At 51.1% G+C, this 21,657-nt stretch overlaps 8 protein-coding genes across 8 annotated transcripts; 6 read left to right on the top strand and 2 right to left on the bottom strand.

Annotated features, from left to right (window-relative positions):
• Positions 1–87: 87 nt before the first annotated feature.
• Positions 88–694, top strand: BO79DRAFT_280806 (putative arsenate reductase (Arc2); the record flags this gene model as incomplete). The annotated part of the gene is made up of 3 exons (XM_025688086.1): positions 88–286; positions 339–453; positions 516–694. Exons 1-3 carry the CDS (start codon positions 128–130, stop codon positions 692–694), a joined length of 453 nt encoding a protein of 150 aa, XP_025541559.1. The 5' UTR covers positions 88–127.
• A 135-nt stretch (positions 695–829) lies between these two features.
• Positions 830–3,284, bottom strand: BO79DRAFT_280802 (arsenic resistance protein ArsH; the record flags this gene model as incomplete). The annotated part of the gene is made up of 6 exons (XM_025688085.1): positions 830–1,228; positions 1,282–1,753; positions 2,592–2,848; positions 2,923–3,027; positions 3,082–3,083; positions 3,155–3,284. 6 exons carry the CDS (start codon positions 3,282–3,284, stop codon positions 830–832), a joined length of 1,365 nt encoding a protein of 454 aa, XP_025541558.1.
• Positions 3,285–4,767: 1,483 nt separating this feature from the next.
• BO79DRAFT_191502 (fungal specific transcription factor domain-containing protein) lies at positions 4,768–6,091 on the top strand (the record flags this gene model as incomplete). The annotated part of the gene is made up of 4 exons (XM_025680831.1): positions 4,768–4,823; positions 4,953–5,330; positions 5,398–5,639; positions 5,706–6,091. Exons 2-4 carry the CDS (start codon positions 4,984–4,986, stop codon positions 6,089–6,091), a joined length of 975 nt encoding a protein of 324 aa, XP_025541557.1. The 5' UTR covers positions 4,768–4,823; positions 4,953–4,983.
• Positions 6,092–6,315: 224 nt separating this feature from the next.
• On the top strand, positions 6,316–8,141 carry BO79DRAFT_286239 (MFS general substrate transporter; the record flags this gene model as incomplete). Its single annotated transcript, XM_025688443.1, has 4 exons — positions 6,316–6,416; positions 6,491–6,750; positions 6,825–7,696; positions 7,815–8,141. 4 exons carry the CDS (start codon positions 6,316–6,318, stop codon positions 8,139–8,141), a joined length of 1,560 nt encoding a protein of 519 aa, XP_025541556.1.
• Positions 8,142–9,333: 1,192 nt separating this feature from the next.
• BO79DRAFT_226510 (cytochrome P450) lies at positions 9,334–10,997 on the top strand (the record flags this gene model as incomplete). Its single annotated transcript, XM_025683800.1, has 2 exons — positions 9,334–9,384; positions 9,456–10,997. The coding sequence occupies 2 exons, from the start codon at positions 9,334–9,336 to the stop codon at positions 10,995–10,997; spliced, it is 1,593 nt and encodes a 530-aa protein (XP_025541555.1).
• A 1,314-nt stretch (positions 10,998–12,311) lies between these two features.
• On the bottom strand, positions 12,312–17,281 carry BO79DRAFT_280776 (canalicular multispecific organic anion transporter 1; the record flags this gene model as incomplete). Its single annotated transcript, XM_025688084.1, has 3 exons — positions 12,312–16,405; positions 16,464–16,995; positions 17,063–17,281. The coding sequence occupies 3 exons, from the start codon at positions 17,279–17,281 to the stop codon at positions 12,312–12,314; spliced, it is 4,845 nt and encodes a 1,614-aa protein (XP_025541554.1).
• An 853-nt stretch (positions 17,282–18,134) lies between these two features.
• On the top strand, positions 18,135–19,398 carry BO79DRAFT_280772 (subgroup IIIi aminotransferase; the record flags this gene model as incomplete). The annotated part of the gene is made up of 3 exons (XM_025688083.1): positions 18,135–18,180; positions 18,268–19,091; positions 19,168–19,398. The coding sequence occupies 3 exons, from the start codon at positions 18,135–18,137 to the stop codon at positions 19,390–19,392; spliced, it is 1,095 nt and encodes a 364-aa protein (XP_025541553.1). The 3' UTR covers positions 19,393–19,398.
• A 585-nt stretch (positions 19,399–19,983) lies between these two features.
• Positions 19,984–20,856, top strand: BO79DRAFT_280771 (acyl-CoA thioesterase; the record flags this gene model as incomplete). The annotated part of the gene is made up of 1 exon (XM_025688082.1): positions 19,984–20,856. The coding sequence occupies one exon, from the start codon at positions 19,984–19,986 to the stop codon at positions 20,854–20,856; it is 873 nt and encodes a 290-aa protein (XP_025541552.1).
• Positions 20,857–21,657: the final 801 nt, after the last annotated feature.

Genomic DNA, 21,657 nt, shown 5'->3' with positions numbered 1-21,657 from the left:
TGTTTGGCGATCTTGGTTCCACCAAACCAGAAGACGCCCACAGCTAAAGTATGAACAATCGGCTGGTATTCTTCCCAATAGAATGATCTTCCTTACACTTTGCTGTTTAACAGGACACAACTAACCCATGATGTCTACAGCTACTGTTCCTTGGCACGCAGCCTATCCCGCACCTCGGAGCACGGCAATCGGTATCCGTCGCGAGGAGGTACTAGGATGGTTTCGCTCAGGTAGACAGCCCGGACATGATTTCCTATTAATAGACCTACGTCGGACGGATTTCGAGGTAAGTTAGTAGATCGGGATAAAAGGTGAATGTAATTGACATGCGTTTTCAGGGAGGTACCATCCGAGGATCCATCAATCTCCCAGCCCAGACTCTGTACCCTGCAATCCCAACACTCTATTCTCTTCTCAGCCAAAGCCAGGCTACGGAGGTTATCTGGTACTGTGGTATGTTACATATTATCGCTTCCTCTCATTGAAGAGCGGTGGAGTGTGCTCACTAGACTCAGGTTCATCGAAGGGCCGTGGAGTGCGAGCCGCGAGTTGGTTAGCCGACTACATTGAGCAGCAACAAGACACCCGGATGAGAAGTCTTGTGCTAGAAGGGGGTATTAAAGGATGGGTGGCAGCAGGGAAGGAATACACGGATTTCATGGATGAATACGACACATCTGCATGGACTGCTTAAATATACTACTTTGATTCGTTCTACCGGTTGAGGGCAGCAATGACAGTCAAGGGGCTGTTCTAGACAATCTATGTTTCTTCAAACAACTAAGAGTCTGAATGGTTATTTACAAATCAGGAGCTTTTAGGTCACACTTTATGCTTGTTTGGCGCGTTCCTTCATCTCCTTGATCCGCTTCTCTTCCCGCTCGCTGAACCGATCACCAAAAAGGTCCAGGTGAGGTCGCATGAGGATGGTATATTTCACGAACTCCTCCATACAATCAACCAACCGGTCCCGGTTACCACTAGGGAGAAGTCTCTGGTCCCCCGGTTGACCTTCATCTGGGAAATGGGTATATGCCTTCGGGATAGATGACTGATTGGGAATTGTAAACATGCGCATCCACCGGCCGAGTATCCGCAGGGAATTGACAGCATTGAACGATTGCGACCCGCCACATACTTGCGCGATAGCAAGCGTCCGGCCCTGTGTGGGACGCACGCTGCCTGTGGTTAACGGGATCCAATCGATCTGATTTTTGAATACGGCGGTCTTGGGGTGGATTAGTAATTGATGTAGTAAGACGTGAGGGAAGGGATGCCAACCAGGTTGCCATGCTGTTCAGGCGATATCCAAACATGCCCATCGCTCCATTTACTGAGGTCTCGGAGTTCCTGCACCTTAGGATGGTCGTGATCGGTATCATTTTTGACTGGTAAACCGTCGGGATTGAACACGCGGACATCGCACCCTAGGCGGAACAGAATCCTGCTAGCTTCCAATGCCACGAGACGCGAATAAGACCTTTGGCGGAGACTGCCGTACAACACTAGCACTTTCAATCTGTTGTTTGATTGTCGCAGCTCCTGCGCTGCCATCTCCATGGCGATTGTTAACTCTAACTTGTTGACCCAGTCGTCAGATGCGCCGTCGTCGAGAAGAAAGGGGCGATATTTATGGCGAATATTGGAGTCATCCTCGCTCTCAGATATTGCGAGAGATGGGAATGTGTTAATGAATGAGGGGATACTAGGCCCAGGTTGAGCAGTAACGGAATACGCCATTTTGCCGTATCTCCTGGGAACCGATAGTATTACTGAGTGAATGAATGGAGTGAGCCCGTGCAACGAGGGGGCTTGTAGACGGCCAAGCATTGAATATTTAGTATAACACTTTCTGGGCTCGGATCAAGATATACTTCTAGTGAAGTGTGATGATTTATATTCGTAGACCCAGACATGTAAACTCCCAGGGCAGCCGGCGGCAAGTATGTCACTGGCGTACGCTGATTGGATGATGCTCCCTTCCTGCGAAGGTGCACTAGAACCAACAAAAGTGGATCCAGGTCCCCGGCTAGGGTGGAGTCACACCCGTCGAGTTCGGATATTAGTGCATCTGGCTTGGAGGAATTTGTCACAGGATGCAGTTTTACTCCCATTGCTCTCATACTCAGACTACTTATAAACATCACCCGATCAATAGGAACAAAGTTAAGGCAAGACTACAGGATTATCTGGGTCGTAGGCATCAAGAAATTCCAGCTCTTATGTAGATGACCCCTTCAATCAAGCCGTCTCGGGCTTCACAGCATATACTTGGAAAGTGCCTAGACAAAATGTCAATGACTTATTGACCCAGGATGGAAGAAGGTGCTTACTGACCAACCCACTCATTGAGATCTAACTCCGCTATCACATCAAGAGACTGAACGCCGCATCCACCGCTGCAGCGCGTGCTCTGGGGTAAATACGACAACTGTTTATAGAGGTTAAGGTCCGATTTGGTATCCACAATAAACGCGCCTGTCATTACATTAGTACGGGGGCCTCTTTTTATGGTGGTATATGTACCTTCAAATCCAGCCTGCCTGAGATACTCGTCCTACAATCCAATCTGACTAGCCCCAGCAACACACCCAACATAAAGAGCCATGTTTTTGGTAATGGTATCCGGGAGCGGTTTCCTAGCCAGGATATCACCGATTGCTACTCTTCCACCTGGCTTGAGGAGTCGGTCAATCTCTTTAAAAACGGCCTCTCTGTCTGTCGCCGGCACCAAGTTGATAACACAGTTGTTGATAATGCAGTCAATGCTGGAGTCAGGCAGCGGTATGCAGTTGACATTGGCTTCGATGATCTTTGCATTGGACAGGCCTGCCTTTTGGATGTTCTTCTTAGCGAGTTATTTCATATTCCCAGTTTAAAATCAGCCCTGACTCTGTAGGGGGCAGGTCTTGGGACACTCACTTTTGTCATGTCAATGCCGATGGCCTGTCCATTGCGGCCAACTTTACGAGCCGCCAGAAGCACATCAATGCCGCTGCCACTGCCAAGATCCAGAACCGTTTCGCCCTAAGGTTAGAACCTATTTGTTGGCGCCCGTGGCACCAGGTAGCAAAGCCAAACCTCTTTCATGTTCGCGAAACCAACGGGATTTCCACAGCTTAATCCGAGATTTTTGCCTTCTCTGGCAGCGCACTAAGATCCTCCGCAGTGTAGCCGAATGCCCTGGAGACATTCTTTTCCACTTCTCTATGCTGGATGTTATCACTGTATTTGGCAACAAACCCGTAGCGCGATTGAACGTGATTGTAGGTATCACCAGACATATGGTGGAAGATAATAGATCTGTGAGGATAAAATTGTTGAAGGGGGGTTTTGCGGAGCGGGATAAGCGGACGGGAGGTATTCCAAGTGTCTTTATATCCACGGGCGAGGGCAACAATCTATAGCGCTTGCTCCTATTTTTGGACAAGGATGGCTCACGACAACTTTGCTTCTGTATATTATTGATGTTATTTTCATACATGGTGTGTCATCAGTTTGGGCAGGGGCAAGTGGTGGTGAGCCACGTGACTGCTGATTGAAATGAGGTAGGGATCGATGACGCAGCCAAACGCACTAAGAACTCCCGAGTCGCGGAAAGAGAAGGCGCGGGCAGAAACCTTCCTCAATCATCCTTAACTTTCATAAAACCTAACTATTCCTCTACACTCATGGAGCCTCACACAACATCCCAAATCCACGCTCCTCGGAGGAAGCGGCTCAAGATTGCGACGGCATGCTTGCGCTGCCGTCGCCGGAAGGTAAAGTGCGACGGAGTTCGTCCAGGTACCAGTCCCTGTCCCTGACGATAGAGCATGGTGCTCATCAACTACAGCGTGTGGTGCCTGTCGAAGAAGTCACGAAGAAGCAGACTGTATATATGAGAACGGAGCAGATGTCAGAGAGCCTGGCCTTGCGAGATTTTCTGATGAATCCAGAGCCGCCCCGCGCGTCCCTAACGCTCCCATCCAACCCTTCCTGGAGGCAGCCAAGGACTATGCTTACCCTGGACTATGTTCGGGGCTTGGAGCATCCACTGCCCCAGAAAGAACAATTCCCTCAGCTATTCATCCACTGCAGCTGGACAGATCTCCCAGCGAACCCCATGGGGAAGATTCTATGAATGGGATAATAGGCGACCCAGCCCGAACCCGTGAAGTTTATGGGAGCAGCAGTGCTAGCTCCTTCATCCAACAGATTCAGACTGCTATTAACTTCAAGCTTGGTATTGCCCACCAAATTACGGGTGAACAGAAAGCTATACCGAGAAGCCGATCCCCGTGCCCTCAAACCTCCCTTTCCAATTGCGAGGAACCGACTCTCTTTCTACTTCCTCCAAGAGGGCTGGCCGATGGCCTTATAGGGGCCTACTGGGACAACAACTGGGCACTGTACCCTGTAATCAATCGACGTAAGATTGAAACTATTTACGACTCGCTCTGGACTTCTCCCACATCCGCGAATTATCCGCTCATTCCAATGAGCATTATTAACATTTGTTTTGCGATAGGCTGCCACTACTCAAATCTTCTCTCACCCAAAGATCGCATGGGCGCGAGCGACGATTTTTATGGTCGCGCGAAACGTCTGTACCAGAAGACAGGGGATATTCCTTCGTATGAAAGAGTCACGTGTCTATTGCTGTTCGCCATATACCTGCAAAGTACGAAGCATGTCTTCCAATGCTGGATGACAGTCGGGAAAGCGATTCGAATGGCGCAAAGTCTTGGGGTCCATCTACCTGAGTCGACGATTTATCTTGAAAGCGTGAGAGATAGAGAGTACAAAAGGCGGATATGGCATTGCTGTGTATGGCTGGACAGGTAAGCAAGATGGGCTCCATCTCCCAGCTCGTACTCGCCGCTATAAGAGTGGCTTCAAACCTTGTTAGAACTGACACATCGCGCACATTTTCGTTCTCTATTACGGTGGTACTGATTTGGGTGAAACAGGGTTCTGTCCTCTACACTGGGCCGACCGGGTATGATCCCCAAGTGGCTATTTAATTCAGTGCCACTACCGTCCATGATCGATGACGAATTCTTCGAGACACAAGATATTGGTTCTCCGATACGACCAGACGGGCAGCCTTGTATCATGGCTGGTGCTGTGAAGGCCTTGGAGCTCTATCAGATTTTGGATGAGGTCCTTGTTGACCTTTATCTCAACCCCAATGATTCTGAAGACACCAAACGTAGACTCATCAGGATCCTTGAAATAGATAGCAAGTTGCAAATGTGGAACAAGTCTCTTCCAGAACATCTGCGACTTGAAGCTACTGCAACACGTGACTTTCTGGTGGAGCGACAAGCAACAGTTCTGAGGGCACGGTTAGTCTGCCTATGTGACCAGATACAATATCGTCCATTCTCTGTTACGGTTCTAACATGAATATAGCTTTTTGCACGCACGCATCCTCTTGTTCCGCCCGGCTCTTATATCCTATTGTGTTCGAGGTGGTTCGACATCTGGGACAGAACTCTTTGATGCAAACAATTCCAGCCTTGCTGAAGCAATGCTCCCAGAATGTTCACGCATATGCTTCCGTGTTGCCCAGGAACTAATTGAGATTTATGATCGCCATCTTTCACGCCAAAATGCCCTCGGGCCGCTGCCAAATTGGTGGTATTCTGTTCTGTGTAAGCAGTACAAAGGACAGTCTGTCGGCCCATGTTCCAGCACTAACTTCAATACCTCCCTAATAGACGTCTACAACGCCACTATGATGATTCTAGTAGAGCGCTTTCTCGAGGCAAAGGATGGCATTGTGAAAGATCCGAAAGCATATCAAGCATGGCATGCCGCTCTTCGCGTCTTGAAGTGCTACAGTATGGTTGGAGACTCAGCAAAGAGATGTGTCGCCTTGCTGGAGATTCTCTGCGAGAGATTTTCTCTAGATCAACCCGAACGATTCTCTCAACAACAGCAGAATGAGATTGGTCAAGACTGGGATTCGCTCCTAGCCATGTCCAATCCATTCACTGCGAATGATGCGGGTATACCACCTTTTAGCTTTGATGATTTTATCTGGTCAGATGCGATGCCAGCCGAAGCCATGCTTACTGATGGCCCCATCGAGCCTCGAATGTGAATGATGTGCGGCATCCAATCGGAGCCGTGTCCGCAGCCTCGGATCGATTTTTCATTGGGTGTAGTGACTAAGATATCACCAATCAAGTAATGGTCCGTGTAACAAGTGGGGCGCCTCGGAAGGTCTCTCGGGAATATGAGCTGGGGGCATATGGTCTCGAAGATATTTATACTCGAAGTTGAGCTCCCCTTTCGTCTGTCAAACAGCAAGCTTCAGCTGGAGTAATGGAGGCTTATTTTCAGTACCGGCGAATTCAACGTGCAGTCTCCCAAGAGCTTACCAACCTTGAAAAAGCCCCCTCCTGCAATGGCGACCACAGCCAAAGGTAGGTGGACTGTATAGATACGACATCTGTTTAATGCAGTGTATCGACTGACGACTCACGAGTCATCTTTCTAGGTCCCATAGCATTTCCGCTCAGCCGAGCGGAGCATCCGACGAAAACCCCAGCGACGAGTCGATCATCTACGTTCACTGGTCTTCCGCCGACGATAAACTCAACCCCGCCAATTTCAGCATCGTACGGAAAGCTATCCTGACTGCGTTTGTGTCTCTTATTGGAGTTTCTGTTACGGCTGCATCGGCGATTGATGCTGTGGGGCTACCCCAGTATGCCGCGGAATTTCGTACAACTGAGGTTGTTGGAGGTCTTACAACAGGTACAAGATTGTTCACTCGACCAGACCTCAAAAAGCAGAAAGAACATTTGTGCTAAGTCATAGTGTGTATACAGGGCTGTTCATGATTGGTCTCTCTTGCGGTTCTCTCGTTTCCGGTCCTTTTTCCGAAACATTCGGCCGCAACCTCGTCTACATTGTCACAATGGTGCTATACCTTCTTTTTATCATGGCATCGGCACTAGCTCCTAACGTTACTGCCCACCTGATCTTTCGATTCCTGGCTGGGCTGTTCGGTTCAACTCCACTTACTTGCTCTGGCGGAACAGTGGCGGATCTGTGGAGTCCATTACAGAAGACTTATGCATTTCTGATATACGCGATCCCTGGATTCGGCGGGCCCGTAATAGGGCAGCTTATAGGGAGTTTTATTCCATCTACTCTTGGATGGCGGTGGCTCGAATGGATCATGCTTATCATGGGTGCGACAGTATTAGTTGCAGTTCTCCTTTTCCAACCTGAAACCTATGGAGACCTTCTTCTATATTGGAAGGCGAAGGCACTCCGGCAGCAAACAGGTAATTCTCGGTATCGAGCACCGATGGAAGTACGCGGCGAGCCACTAAGGCGACGGCTCTTGATTGCCTTATACAGACCTTTCGCATGGAGTAGAACAGAGCCGATTGTCTTGCTCATGGCTCTCTATCTCACAGTCGTCTACATCGTCCTCTTCACCTCACTCGAGGGATACAGATTTATTTTCGGCTCTACCTACGGGCTCTCGCAAGGCCTCACCAGCATTACCTGGGCCGCAATGTTCGTCGGAATCTCCTTAGTCTGTCTAATCGTACCGCTGGTCTACACATGGACCTCGAAAGAATTCGAGACGACAGGCCGCATCCGCCCCGAAGCAAGACTTTGGTACACCATGCTCGGCGGTGCCCCCGCCGTCCCTATTGCACTCTTCTGGTTGGGCTGGACAAGCACTGTAAGTTTTTTTTTTTTTTTTTTTATTCCTTTTCTTTTTCTTTTTCTTCTTCTTCTTCTTCTTGCAAAGCTTCTGGCTCTCTAATTCCTAGATACTAACACAGACACCAATTTAATAGTCATCCATATCCATCTGGTCCCCCTTGGCTGCCTCCGCTCTCCTCGGCTACGGAATGACAACCATCTTCGTCAGTGCATATCTCTACGTGATTGATTCTTATGGCATTTATTCCTCCTCCGCGCTAGGGTTCATGGCATTCACGCGATACCTTTTGTCGGGCGGGGTGATGGTCGCCGGCGGGACGATTTATGAGAATTGTGGCGTACCGTATACGTTGTCGTTCTTGGGGGCTGTTAGTGCGATTATGGCGGTTATCCCTTATTTGTTCTACTTTTATGGGCGGAGTATTCGGGCGAGGAGCCGCCATTGTGCTGTTAAGGACTAGAGGAGGTTATCTGAGCCTGGGGAAAATTCTGGCTTTGTTATGTTTCTGTCGTGGTTGGCAGAAGGTAGAATTTCCATGATCACTATATGATCCTAAATGAAGTTTCCACTATCACATACGACCACATGGTGTGGAAAACAGGGCTTCCCGTCCGCTCAGCCGTACTTAAGCCACACGCCGGGAGGTTAGTAGTTGGGTGGGTGACCACCAGCGAATCCCTTCTGTTGTATGTTTTTGCCTCTTTTTTTGGCGTATACTCTCTAGTTAAATGCTTTGGTAGCTGATCCGATCCAAGAAAATCTTCTAATTAAGTTCTGTCTGTGATGGTTTCCCGCAGCCAAGCATATGAGGTTTGAATTACACCCGTCGGATAACATGACGGCTCCAGAGTGCTTCATACAGCCGAGCCGGGCCATTAATCTACAACAGGCTTACCACAGGACCAGATCAGTTATAGGAGATTATTGCGGTACTTCCTCACGTTTTCTTTAAGGTTTTCAGCAAATATGCAGCCCCGACCTCGTTATTGCAGCTGCTTACTGCTTCACTAATTTCACCCTGTGTGTCTCTGACGCATCCTGGAGGAGAACTACAGAACTTCAACGAATATCACGGAGCGTGAGCAGCTGATACTGAGACATCGTAGTCAGTTTACTGTAGGGATAAGTCATCATGCGACAGACATAAGCCATGGAAACTAACAGACAAAGTACACGGACAGGCTGAGTTTTGGCTGCGCACAGTGGGGACAATACGATCAACCAGGAACGCAAAAAAAGCCTCGAGGGTCAAGTTTCAGAAGCCACATGGACAAACGGTCTGACCACCGTGCTCCACTGATTCCTGACGAAAGTTCAGGTCCTGGTTGAAACAGACATCGCGATGCGCCTCCTTCCCATCATCTCATGTCTCGGATATGCTTACTATTTGATTACTACACCACCTCTGGTACCAGATTATCCCACGACATGTCAAACTCCAAAGTAATCGATTGTCAGCAATTTGATACTGTGCTTACGGGCCCCTTATAAGGAAGTGCCCTGGCCGATCCATATGCAGGGGCACTCTACTCCCACGTGGGAAATGCATGGCATTTGAAAAGGCCCAGTTCTGAAACTGAAAATCGCCAGTTTCACAATCTTCTTTCACTCGTTACATCTCAAAAGCTTCTACCTCACACAGAAAAGAAGTCATGTCGATTCAAAATATTCTACTTGCAGCCGCGGGCGGCGCAACACTCTTGGTACGAGCACGATCTCCCTCTTGGCGGAGTTTACCATCCTCTCTCAATGTCCATGACTAACGTCCCAGCAGGTCCTTGGAAGAATAATCTACCTCCTCTTCCTCCACCCTCTAGCAAAATTTCCTGGTCCAATTTGGGCTCGTCTTACAGATGGCTACGGTGCCTACCACTCCTGGCTAGGCGACGCCCACCTCGACATGTGGCGACTGCACGAGAAACACGGCGACTTCGTGCGCTACATGCCCAACTCAGTCTTCATCCGCAACGCAGATGCGCTGCACGCCATTTACTCGACGAAGGCGTACGCCTCAGTAGTGAAGAGCCCTCACTACCAAGTCCTCCAAGCCGGCAGCGTAGGCAGCACGTTCAGCTTGCGCGGAGGACACGATCACCTTCGGCGTCGGCGAATCGTCTCCACCGCGCTATCTGAGAAGGCCCAGCGCGGCATGGACCCGCGCATCGCAGTGCACGTACGCAAGTTCTGCGAAGCCGTGCTCCCGGCGCGCTCTGGCGAGCTGGGCGAGCCGATGAACATGGCCGAGTGGTGCGGCTACCTCACATTTGATCTGATGTCAGACCTGGTCTTCAGTGCAAGCTATAACCTGCTTGGTCGCGAAAAGTTCCGCTACATGCCCGAGGTCATTGACAAGTCGAATGTGCGCATGTCCGTGCTCGCGTATATGCCTATTATTGCAGCCTGGCGCGCCGTCGACGCCATCTTCTTCCGCGACGCCCTCATCGCCCGCAACCGCTTTCTCCGGTTCGTCGTGCGCGCTGTTCGCGAGCGCGCTAATCGCGCCCTGGGCAAGTGGGCGCCCGACGCCTTGGACCCATGCAAGCCCCGGGATGATATCTACAGCTCGCTAGCCAAGGCCCGGGACCCGGACACGGGTGAGGGTTTCACGGCGTCGGAGATGGTCAGTGAAAGCACGACGCTAGTGGTTGCCGGATCCGACACTACCTCGACGGCGATCGCGGCGACGTTGTTCTACCTGGCGGATAACCGCTATGCGTATGAGAAAGCCGCGAAGGAGGTGCGTGAGATTTTCGCGGGCAAGACACTAGGTCCCGAGGAAGTTCTCTCAGGCCCGGAGCTCTCATCGTGTAGCTATCTGCGGGCCTGTATTGATGAAGCCCTGCGCATGAGTCCCCCTAACGGTGCGGCGCTGACGAGAGAAGTTCTGCCGGGTGGGTTGACTGTCGGCGACGTTTACATCCCCGGAGGTGTGACGGTTGCGGTTCCACTGTATGCAATCCACCACGATGAGCGGTACTATGCGGATCCCTTCATCTACCGACCGGAGCGGTGGCTCGAGGATGATGGAACTGGCAGCGTCAAGCGGGCGAGACTCGTCTTCAACCCCTTCTCGCTGGGTATGCGCGGCTGTCTTGGTCGCAGCTTGGCCTACCACGAGCTGATGACCACGGTGGCCACTGTGTTGTATCTAGGGGATTTCCAATTCGCTGAGGGACCCATGAGCAAGGTCGGTCGCGGAGTACCTGGGGCGGAGCACGGGCGACACCGTGAGAACGAGTACCAGTTGCACGAGCACATCACCGGTCAGAAGCATGGGCCGTGGCTGCGGTTTTCCAGGCGCGAGATTTCTGCTTAATTATTTTCCTTTTCATTTATCTTTCTATCTTGTTCTTCTTGTTGCATATTACGGTTGGGAATAGGGTTTGTAAATCTAGTGCAAAATGAGGCAAATGGTCTTGGCTTAACCCAAGCCGCAAGCAGTGGTTTTTGTGCGTTTGGAGATTCGCGGAGTTCTTTGATATATCCTTTATTTTGGGTTTATATACCTTCATTATATACTACTATCCCTTAAATAAATCTTTCTTTGTTTCTACATATCTTCATTCATAGACCGAACATGGTAGTAAGTATGAATACTTTGCGTAGCCAGGACTGTGGTCACGGTCCGATTTCATAATATGATATATCCGAGTACACGATCTACCTACTACAATGGCACCAAAGTTCGCAGTTCTCGTTAGAAAAAAAGTGTACAACATGTAAGTAGATTCGACCTAACCTGTCTACTACCACACAGTACAGTACGGCATCTACAATTAGACAGGTAATGCTCCCAAACCTACACTGCAAATCAAACACAGAATATTCCAGAATTTCCGTGTCATCAACCTGAAACAAGTGCCTATGCTATCCGAGTAAGACCCTAGCGACAAGTCATAGTTCAGAATGACATTCTCAGACCTTGAGTAAGCAATAGTAATCTGATTCTTAAGGTTGAACCCATCTCGCGTGGCATCCACGTGGACCGGTTCCTGAACCTGAAGATCGACAGGAGGTGGGATAAGCAGCGATCTTTCCTCATTTGATTACTAGTGTGTTAATGGACGTGGGTTTAATACGAGCTTATGATAATCATTAGTGTGATAATTGCAAGGGTGATGATTAGTTCCTGACTGTTCCATTATTCTTCGTTTATGACGCAATATTCGGCCCCCATGTCAAGAGGAGGCTGTGCTGCTGGTAGAGGCTTCCAACAAGGCTGTTTTGGGGCGACGGACTTCGATACGTCGCAATCGAAAGGTCTTTCACAATTTGGCGAGGGTAGGTTGCCTACTCGATCTCTGTGTTCTCAACCATGGGCATCTGGTAGAATGAAGGGAAGTTTGATTCCACAAATCAGGGAGGGACAGATTCCTCTCAAACTGAGATTTGCATCACAATAAAGAGGCGACAGAGTATTTCCTTCATCTAGAGCATACTGTAGAGGCACGCTTATGTGTTCTTTACGCGTTGTCTCGACACAGAAATGAAGTTTACACTATATCATGGGAGGATGGATTTGTATGTAGCCATTAATGAAACTGCATGCGCTGTAAAATATGTACTACTCTATATTAAATTACAATAACCATAATCACGCTCCAATCAATTAAAAACACCAATTCAACAATCAAATCCAAGTATTCAACTGCTCATCCACAACCACCGTCCTCGTCTGACTCTCCGCCGAAGATGTTGTCTCCATGGCAGAGCTGTAGTCGCCATCCTCATCCACCTCGTTATGATCATAGTGATCTTCGTAGGCGGGACAAGCCTCGTCCTCATCCACCTCACCATGCATATCCCGATACAGTCTCCGGAACAAGGTATCCCCAGTGACCAACTGCTTGGGAGTACCCCACTCGGCCAACCGGCCTGCATCAATCACGGCGATACGATCAAAATCCATGATTGTGTCCAGTCGATGAGCCACGGTGATGATAGTATGGCTGGCGAAGCGCGACCGGATAATCCGCTGCATCATGGCATCCGTCTTGACGTCCACGGCGGCGGTAGGCTCGTCGAGGACGAGTATTGTCGAGCGGCGGAGGGCAGCACGACCAAGACAGATGAGCTGGCGTTGACCGTGGGAGATGGCGGTGGTGGGCATGGGCGCGTTAAGAACATCGCTGTTCTTGATAGGAAGTGGAGGGGGGGTATCACCAGGAGCGGCAATTTTCTCCTGAACCTCATCCTTCTTCTCCTCCGCCTCAACAAGCTCCAGAAGCACCTCCCAGAGTCCGACTTCACGTAGAACATCCATGATATCCTCATCCGTCCTTTCCTCTCTAGGATCCAGATTGAATCTCACCGATCCAGGCAAGAGACATGCATCTTGAGGGATAGCAATAATTCTCTCGCGCACAAGATCGCGACTGACCGACGCTAAATCCACACCATCGACGATAATCCTCCCCGAATCCATCTCCAACATTCGAAACAGCGTAGCAACGAGACTGCTCTTCCCACTGCCACTCCGTCCACAAACTCCAATTCGCTGGCCCGGTTCAATCCTCAACGAAATTCCCTTCAATACCGGCTCCACTTCTTCCTCTTCCTCCCCATCCTCGCCATCACCAGAAGAAGAATAAGAAGCAACCACTGCATCAAAAACCAACTCTCCCCTTTCGGGCCAATTTGGCCCAACACTCCCCTCTCCCGCTTCACCATCCTTATGCTCACTACCTACCCGGCCAACGAATGACCTCACGCGACTTACCGCACCGACACTCGTCTCCAACTGCGCCCAGAACACAATGAGCTTCTTAATGGCGCTACCAAACCCGACAATATTGATCAAAGCCAGACCGATCAACCCGGAATCTGTCGACCCCTTTGTCTTGACCGCGATTGTAGCAAGCACCACGGCTATGCCCGCTGCCACCAGGTCCAGCATCAGCCCGAGCCATTGCTGCACCGACAGTAACGCATAAAATGGTTTCTGGGACTCATTGATCTTATGCAGATTCCGTCGCGTATACGCCTCCTGCCAGCCGTAGGCTCGAATGGTGACGAGCCCGGACAGGGTTTCTAGGAAGTGGGAGAACAGCGGCGCCTTGGCCTCCACGTCGAGGAGACGGAGTATGCGTGAGGTGCGGAGGTAGAAAACCTGCAGGCCGGCCACAGTGGCCAGGATGAAGGGCAACGCCGCGCCCAGATATTTGGAAGTGACGGCCATAAGTATAGTTTGGGCGAGGATGATGCACAGGATCATGGTGGTTTGCACTACCGAGACGGGGAGCTCAAGGTCGATAAGTTCGAGGTCTTGGCTGAATCGGTTGGTCAAGGAGCCCTTATCCGTCGTGTAGAAAAGGGACATCGGGGCTTGGAGGACGGTCTGAAGGAGTCGTGTGTGGATAGTCCGTGCCACGCGCGGAGCCAGGGCCATGACGAAGAAGGTACACCCGGTGACCAGGGATAGGGTGGCCATCAGACCAAGTACAAAGTAAATGCCCCAGTAGTATCCCGCCTTGTCGTTGGGGTACTTGGTATTGTGGTTTCCCCACCACTCAGCCCATACTTGCGAGAAGACGATCACGAACCCGAATACCGCACTGATGAAAATGAAGAAAGCCAGTCTCGGCCAGCCGAAGCACTCCACGTAGTAGGCATACACTGACCAATCGCGGGCGGGGATTTCGTTCATATCCATACTTGGGAGCACGGCTTGGGATTCGTTGTCGGGGATCGTTTCGAGTGTGGCGCTGCTTTCTTGGGGCTTGTGGTGGGCTGCTTGACGCTCGCGGACTTCCAGTCCCCGGATATACCCGCCATGGGACCGCCGGGCCAGGTCGGTGAAGGTTCCTTGCTCGACGATGGTGCCTTTGGGGCCCAAAGCGAGAATGTAGTCGGCTTCGGGGAGGAAGTGAACAGCGTGGCTGGCCAGGATGACAGTCACGCCGTGGCGAGCGAGAAGCCCATGGCGGCCGAAGAGGGAGGAGAAGATGTACTTCTCCGTGGTTGCGTCGAGACCACTCAAGATGTCGTCCAGCACAATCGTACGCTTACGCGAATAGATGGCGCGAGCGAGGGAGATGCGCACCTGTTGGCCACCACTGAGACCGATACCCGAACTCCCCACGATCGTCTGGTCTCCCTGTGGAAGCTGCGCCAAGTCGAGACTCAACGCGCACGCTTGCACCACAGTGGCATACCACCGCGGATCCAACGCGAAGTCGCCCGTGATGTTCTGCTGGACCGTGGTGTTGATCACCCAGGGCGACTGCGAACAAAACGCCGCTTCGTCCAGAGACCCGATGATCGAGCCTGCAGAGACCTTGGTCTCCCGCAAGAGTGTATACAACAGCGTCGATTTACCAGAGCCCACGGACCCAACGACCATCGTTAGTTGGCCCCGCGGCACCTTGAACGACATGTCCCGGAGCACGACCATCCCATCCTTCCACCCAGCTGAGACCTTTTTAAATTCAATAACCGGCTCGGGGATGATGCGTCGCGTGCGTCGGCGACTCCGCGCAGATCTCATCGAACCCACACCTGAAACGACACGGCCTGCATTGCCCGGCCCATTAACTCCACCAATTCCTCCTCTTTCCTCTCCCAAGAACCTGGACGCTCGCCCCTGTTCCCCAGAATAATCGGCCAAAAGCCAACTAAACCGAAATTCAGCGACCTCGATAGTTGGCAAGACCAAGCTAGGAATCGTCCGCCGTCTCTCTCGACGGGCAAGGCTCTCCACCTCGCTACTACTACTCGATCCGCCGGTAGCAGCACGAGCTTTCTCCCCGTCGACCTTGGTCTCCTGTCCTAGATAATCTTGAATGCGGCGGAAGCATCCCAACGCGCCCACAAACCCGGCAAGACTGTCAATCAGCATCGCCAGGGGCACGAGCAACAACTGCAGGAGCACCAAGGAAGTCAACACCAGCGATGTACTCATAACCGCATAGCCTTGGAACCGCTGTAAGAGGATATACAAGCCAAACGCGGCAACCGGGTTCATGGCCTCGGAGACATTGGACAGAGTGACAAGCTTCACCAAGATTAACCGGAACGTAGACGACGCTTTGACTTCCTCCTCGCGCAGCTGCCGGATCTTGTCGCCCAGCGGCTGCGTCAGCCCCGTCATCTTGACTGCCTTCATCACACCAAGCATACTGGCTGTCGCGGCGACGCGCGACTGGATCTGGTCCAGCCAGGCCTTCTGGGCGATACCTGCACCAGTGGCGACCCAGATGGCCAAGCCAGTGGAGACAACGGCAACGGCGGAGGCACCGAGGACGGCGAGATCGAGCATGCCGGCCAGAAGCCAGATGGCAATGCCCATCTGGATGAGGTTGGCCCAGAGCTCCGGAAACGTGCGAAGGCCGCTGGTGATGCGCTCCACGTCGGTACTCATTAGCGTCACTGCATCGGCGCCATCGAGTGCCGTGGGAATCATCTCCAGCGTGTGTCGGTAGATCAAGTCGACTAGCCCCGCGCGCATTCGTGTGATCATGCGGAAGGTCCAGTGCTGCGCTAGGGCAGTCGTCACCGCGATGCCAATGTAGACGATCACATAGACCACAATAAGCCCTGTGCCGACCGATGAGCGGTTCTCGTACCCGTCGTTTTCAATGTAACTTAGCGTGCGTTGTAGGATAAACGGTTGCGCTACGGTGAAGGCAATCTGGGCGAGACGTGGGAGGATGGTCTTCAACAGTGGCACTCGGGCATGCACGAGACAAATCAGCAGTAGGGGAGGATTGCGGAGTTTGGATTTCCCTAGAAAGTGGTCAGATTTGTTCCAGTGTGTGGATGGATGAACAAAGGCAAAACTCACAATACTTCCACATTTCCGCCAAAGTATCCCCATCTTCTTTGTCATTTGCCTTCAAGCTAGGATCGACATCAAACAAAGTGTCCATCGACAACTGCTTCTTGAATCCCCGGAAGAAGATTGGATTCAACCACCACGAGAACCACAGATTCAACTCGCCGGCGGTGGCTTCAAAAGGCAGAAACTTGAACTTGTCTAGCAAGATGCCGCGCTTTTCGGCCGCCTCCAGGCCGAACAGGACGGCTTTGACACCGACGGCGATGCTCAGCACAATGGCCACCTTTTCGCCCGACTGTACCCCCCAGAGAGTACGACAGCGCGCGGCGTCGAATATTAACGTCAGAGCCAGGTACTGTACCAGCAGTCCTGATGGACGCACGCTGCGAACATGTTGCCAGTGCGAGAGAAAGGTGAGTCCGATTTCAAGGAGCAGGACAACAACATTAGCTGCGATTGATGTCCGTGTCGTTGGGCCATTGCTGGCGGTTAGGGCTAGCAGCACAAGCGTAACTGTCGATATGGCAAACCAGCCAGCCTGAATCCATTTTGTATAAGGTTAGTCCTGTTGCCTTGCGTTATCGTCAAGGGGGCAGATCTCATACCAGTTTAGCCACATGATGCCACGATTCCACCACCTTTCTCTCTTCATTCTTCAATCCCAACAGAAATAAAGGTAACAGGAATAATGTGATGCCCGCAGGCACAAGAGTGAGTATAGACTCTTCGAACAGCAAAGTGAAGTCGAAACCATCATAGCAGTCGGCGGCGGGGCCAAACCCCGTCTCGACGTCGACCGGACATTTGGATGCTTGAGCGCCCATGGTGTTGAGCTACCCCTGTAGAAAATTCTATGTGCATGAAGTGGAGAGAGATAGGTCTTTTCCTACATGATCTAGCTATGTTTGATCGGCAATTTGCTTGCTTGTCACAGAGGCTGTGGGTGGATTCCTACGAACTGGATCCATCGCGTGACGTTCTGGAAGGGTTCAACTTACTATGCAGTGAATTTAGTGCGTAGTAAGCAACATTTACCGGGGGATAAACCATGTCAAAAACGTGCTGATGGTTGAATAGTAAGAAATAAGCGTAAGATAGATGGGCGGCGGTGACACTAACCGTCTACGGTAATGCCCTAGAATCATGTGCTAACTGTTCTGGAACACTGCAACTTGAAACACAACGCTAATAATAACAGTTTGATGAGATTAATCCTCCAGACCAGTTACTAGAAGTGCTAGCTCTTAGTCAGTTTATTGTGTGGTTACTACCCAAAGGTCATGGGGCCAGTGTTATGATTAAATCGTTTGCTTAGAAGGATCGCGGAGGTTTATCCACTAATTCCAGAACACGAGGTAACGTTTCTGCAACCAGGCTAATATTAGCTTACTAGACTCATCACATTCACCTAAACAGCCTCGACGAATAATTTCAATGCCGTGCCGACAACCACGGCAGCTTTAGTTACTAGTTTTTTGCTTACTACGCACGTAATGAGCATCGACCCAGTAAATCCCCCAGACTTGATGACTTGGACCCGGCTAAGACGTCTTCAAAAGATCTTAGATATAAAAGGAAATAAAAGGATGGAAGCAGGATCAAATATCGTCATCATCCATCCAGATTAACTTCATCAATCTCACCCCCCTCCCCAAATACTTCATCCAACCAAACACCATGGGATCACTTTCGCCATTCCCTCCCGCGCCCAAAGCGGGCCTTGGTGAGCACTAAGAATCCCCCACAGTCCCCTCCTCCAACCACAGCCACCCTGTACGCAATTGAGTCCCCGGACTAATAACAAACTCAGACTGGGCAAAGCTGGACATGACCAAACATCTTCCCGTCAACGGCCACGTCGAGCTCCGCTTCCATCAATCCACCCAATCCTGGACCTCCCCGTCTCTCGTGACAGGAAACCAGATCTCCATCTCCGGTCTCTGCCCGGGCCTTAACTACGGCCAACAATGTTACGAGGGGTTGAAGGCAATGCGCCGCCGCCGCCACCATCATGGCTCCCAGGAAGCAGAAGAAACCATTGCCGTCTTTCGACCCACCTTCCACGCCGCGCGCATGGCCCGCTCTGCTGACGCCGTCTGTCTGCCTCCAGTCCCAGAGCATCTCTTCCTCGAGTGCATCCGCCTCGCAGTGGCTGCCAACGCGGAGTATGTACCCCCACTTGATGCCGAGGGATTCTTGTACATCCGACCAGTCCTGTTCGGGGCGTCGGATGGCTTACCCTTAGGTCCGTGTGAGGAGACCATCTTTGCAGTGTACTGCCACCCGGCGCGGGCATACCACGGAATGCAGGGGATCAAGGGCTTGGTATGCGAGGAATTTGATCGGGCGGCGCCACGAGGAATGGGTCGGTTTAAGGTCGGAGGGAATTACGCCCCCGTGTGGCGCCACGCGGGGAAGGCGCAGAAGATGGGTTATCATATCACGCTGCATCTCGACAGTGAGACCCATTCCCTCGTGGAGGAATTTGCCACGAGTGGGTTCTTGGGCCATAAGATCGTAGACGGCCAGGATGTGCTGGTCGTGCCGGAGTCGGAGAATGCGATCGAGAGCGTCACCGGCTCAAGTCTTCAGGTCCTTGCCAAGAACAAGGGCTGGAAGGTGGATAAAGCACCTGTAAGTGTTATCCTCGTGTTTGTCTACAGTTTGGTTTATTCCTGGCGATCGGGTGGGCTGACAGATCTCACATCAGCTCCCGTTCTCCTCGCTAGGGGAGTTAGATGAAGTCATTGCTGTTGGAACTGCCGCCGCCGCGGTGCCCATTGCCTCCATCGATCGGTTGTCATCGGGCGAAAAGTATGTTTTCCAAGCGACTGGAGATGGGAAGTTGCTTGATCTCGCTCGCAGCATGCGAGCGATACAGAAGGGACAGGCACCAGACAGTGATGATTGGTGTTTTGAGGTCACGGGATTTTGAGTGTACCGGATACTAGAGAGTTTTGACATAGACACTGTTAGTAAGGAATATGTAAATTTAATCACGAACACTAAAAAGTTGCTTAAACAAGGCTTGGATATAGAGATTGACAGTAAAATGTTTAGGATTTACCGAACGGGTAGACGATGAAACACCAACATCGACCAAAACATCTCCACGTGGGATCGACATGATCAGAGAATGCCAACCACATGGTTTTCTCTCCGATAAGAGCCAGTGTTGGTTCGTGGTGGTCGTTTACTGTTTCATTGTCTATCACTAGCCGCAAATTATGAACCAAAATTAGCATCCTTAATCTCAGACCACTTCCTACTTCTTAATTCTTACTCCTCAGCATCCAGTAAACACCCGAAATGGCCCCAAGAAAGCCTACCACGCGGCTGACTACCACCAGCGTAGTAATCACTCAAGTAATTAACCTCCTAGCATTAGCACACTATAACTAGTCCAAACTACATAATCATCCTTCCAAACTCAGTCTCTCATCCATTCAACAGACCACATCATTTTACCTCATACCATCCCGTCTCATTGCAACCCTATCAACACGAGCATCCATACGCAATCACAATGCTTCTCCTCCTATTCTCAATCCTCATCCTGATCCTCTTCTTCAATGCTAAATCCCTCCCACTCGTCTATTCCTTCCAGCTCCTTCCCTCCCTTTACCGAATCCTGCAACCCCGCAACGCTCAACGCCCCAAAGAGCTCGTATCCCCACACCCAATCAACACCCCGAATCTCTTCTATCCAGCCCTACCCAGCCTCTTCCGCCCCCACACAAGCCAAACCCACTGCCCCCTGCCGGAAATCGACCTCAACCTACACAAAAGCAACAGCACTTTCTTCACAGATGCGGATCTCAGCCGCGCCCGCCTCCTGAGTCGCCTCCTTGGGCCGGCCTTGGCGTCGCTCGGCGGCATGCCCATGCTAGCTGCAGTGCAGGCGCGGTTCCTGCGTGAAATTCGCCCCTTTCAGCGCTATTGCGTGACTACTCGGATCCTGGCGTGGGATCAGCGATCGTTGTGGACGGTTACGTATTTCTTGAGGAGGGAAGTGTACAGGGGAATGAGGGAGGTGGACCTTGATGGAGGACCCACGGCTGTGTTGACGGATTGGGAGATCCGCAAGGGGGTGCTGGCTGTGCTAATCAGTCGGTATGTGGTTAAGGCTGGGAGGGTTACTGTGCCGCCGGTGGAGGTGTTTAAGCGGGCGGGATTGTTGATTGACGATGATGATAATGGCATTACTCATAATGATGGAGATAGGCCTGTTAGCAATGTTGAGGAGAAAGAGGGGGATTCGCTGGTGGGAGAGGGGGGTAAGAATTGCAGGAGCATCGACGCTAGAGTCCAGCCGAAGGATGAAGAGGTCTGGCCTGCAGACCGTGTGAAGGAGATGATTGGGTCTGCGATGGAGTTCATCGGAGAATGCATGTTGTAACCACATGGCACCCATGGCGATGGGTTACATGGAAAAGGAGCACGTTTTGCTTGTTTGGGCACACGGACAGAATGTAAGGTGCGGGATGCAGCAGTTCGAGACATTTTGTTGCTATTGCTTTTGGTACTTGTTTTGTAGAGAGTATGCAGGAAAATATGCGAGTGAAGCTAAGCTTCGGTTCGGTGTTACAACGAATATTCTCTTCGCCTCCCGTGATACTGGTAGTTGCAATTGAAACCAAGTTGACATTGCATAGCTCTAGAGATGAAGATGTCAGTACAGCAAGTCAACCATCACGCATCCTTCGCGGTCTAATCCCAGCTGAAGCACCAACCACCACTATTGCCCATGAATTGTCTCCATGGCCCCCAAATTTCTCTGCCATCCAACTTTACGTACAGACAGTCCTTTCCAGCTGAAGCAAATTCATCAAAGACGTAATACGACCCCCGTATTCCACAGCCACGTTGTCTGATCCAGACAAGCTTGCGACGAGAGGAACCACGTGGGTGGGAGATCTGACATGATATGCAAAGAAGGTTCTTCACCAACAAGAACAACAATAGCTGAAGCAGCAGGAGCTATAGTCATAGTAATACTAACAACAGACGAGAAGTGAAACCCATCATCATAGGGTGTCTGTATGATGCATGAGCAAAAGCCCTCATGTGAGTAGTAATCCTAGTAGTAAAATCTGCCATGGCCCCAAAATGACACTGACATGTTCCATCCCACCCAAAGGTTAACCAGGTTCTTGGGGCGAAAACCTATTCTGAAACAACCCAGATCATGGCTTAGATC

This window comes from Aspergillus costaricaensis (assembly GCF_003184835.1).
Source record: "Aspergillus costaricaensis CBS 115574 unplaced genomic scaffold BO79scaffold_9, whole genome shotgun sequence".
NCBI classification, from domain to species: Eukaryota; Fungi; Ascomycota; class Eurotiomycetes; order Eurotiales; family Aspergillaceae; genus Aspergillus; species Aspergillus costaricensis.
The sequence above is the reverse complement of the archived record's forward strand: the minus strand, read 5'-3'. Positions and strand labels throughout refer to the sequence as shown.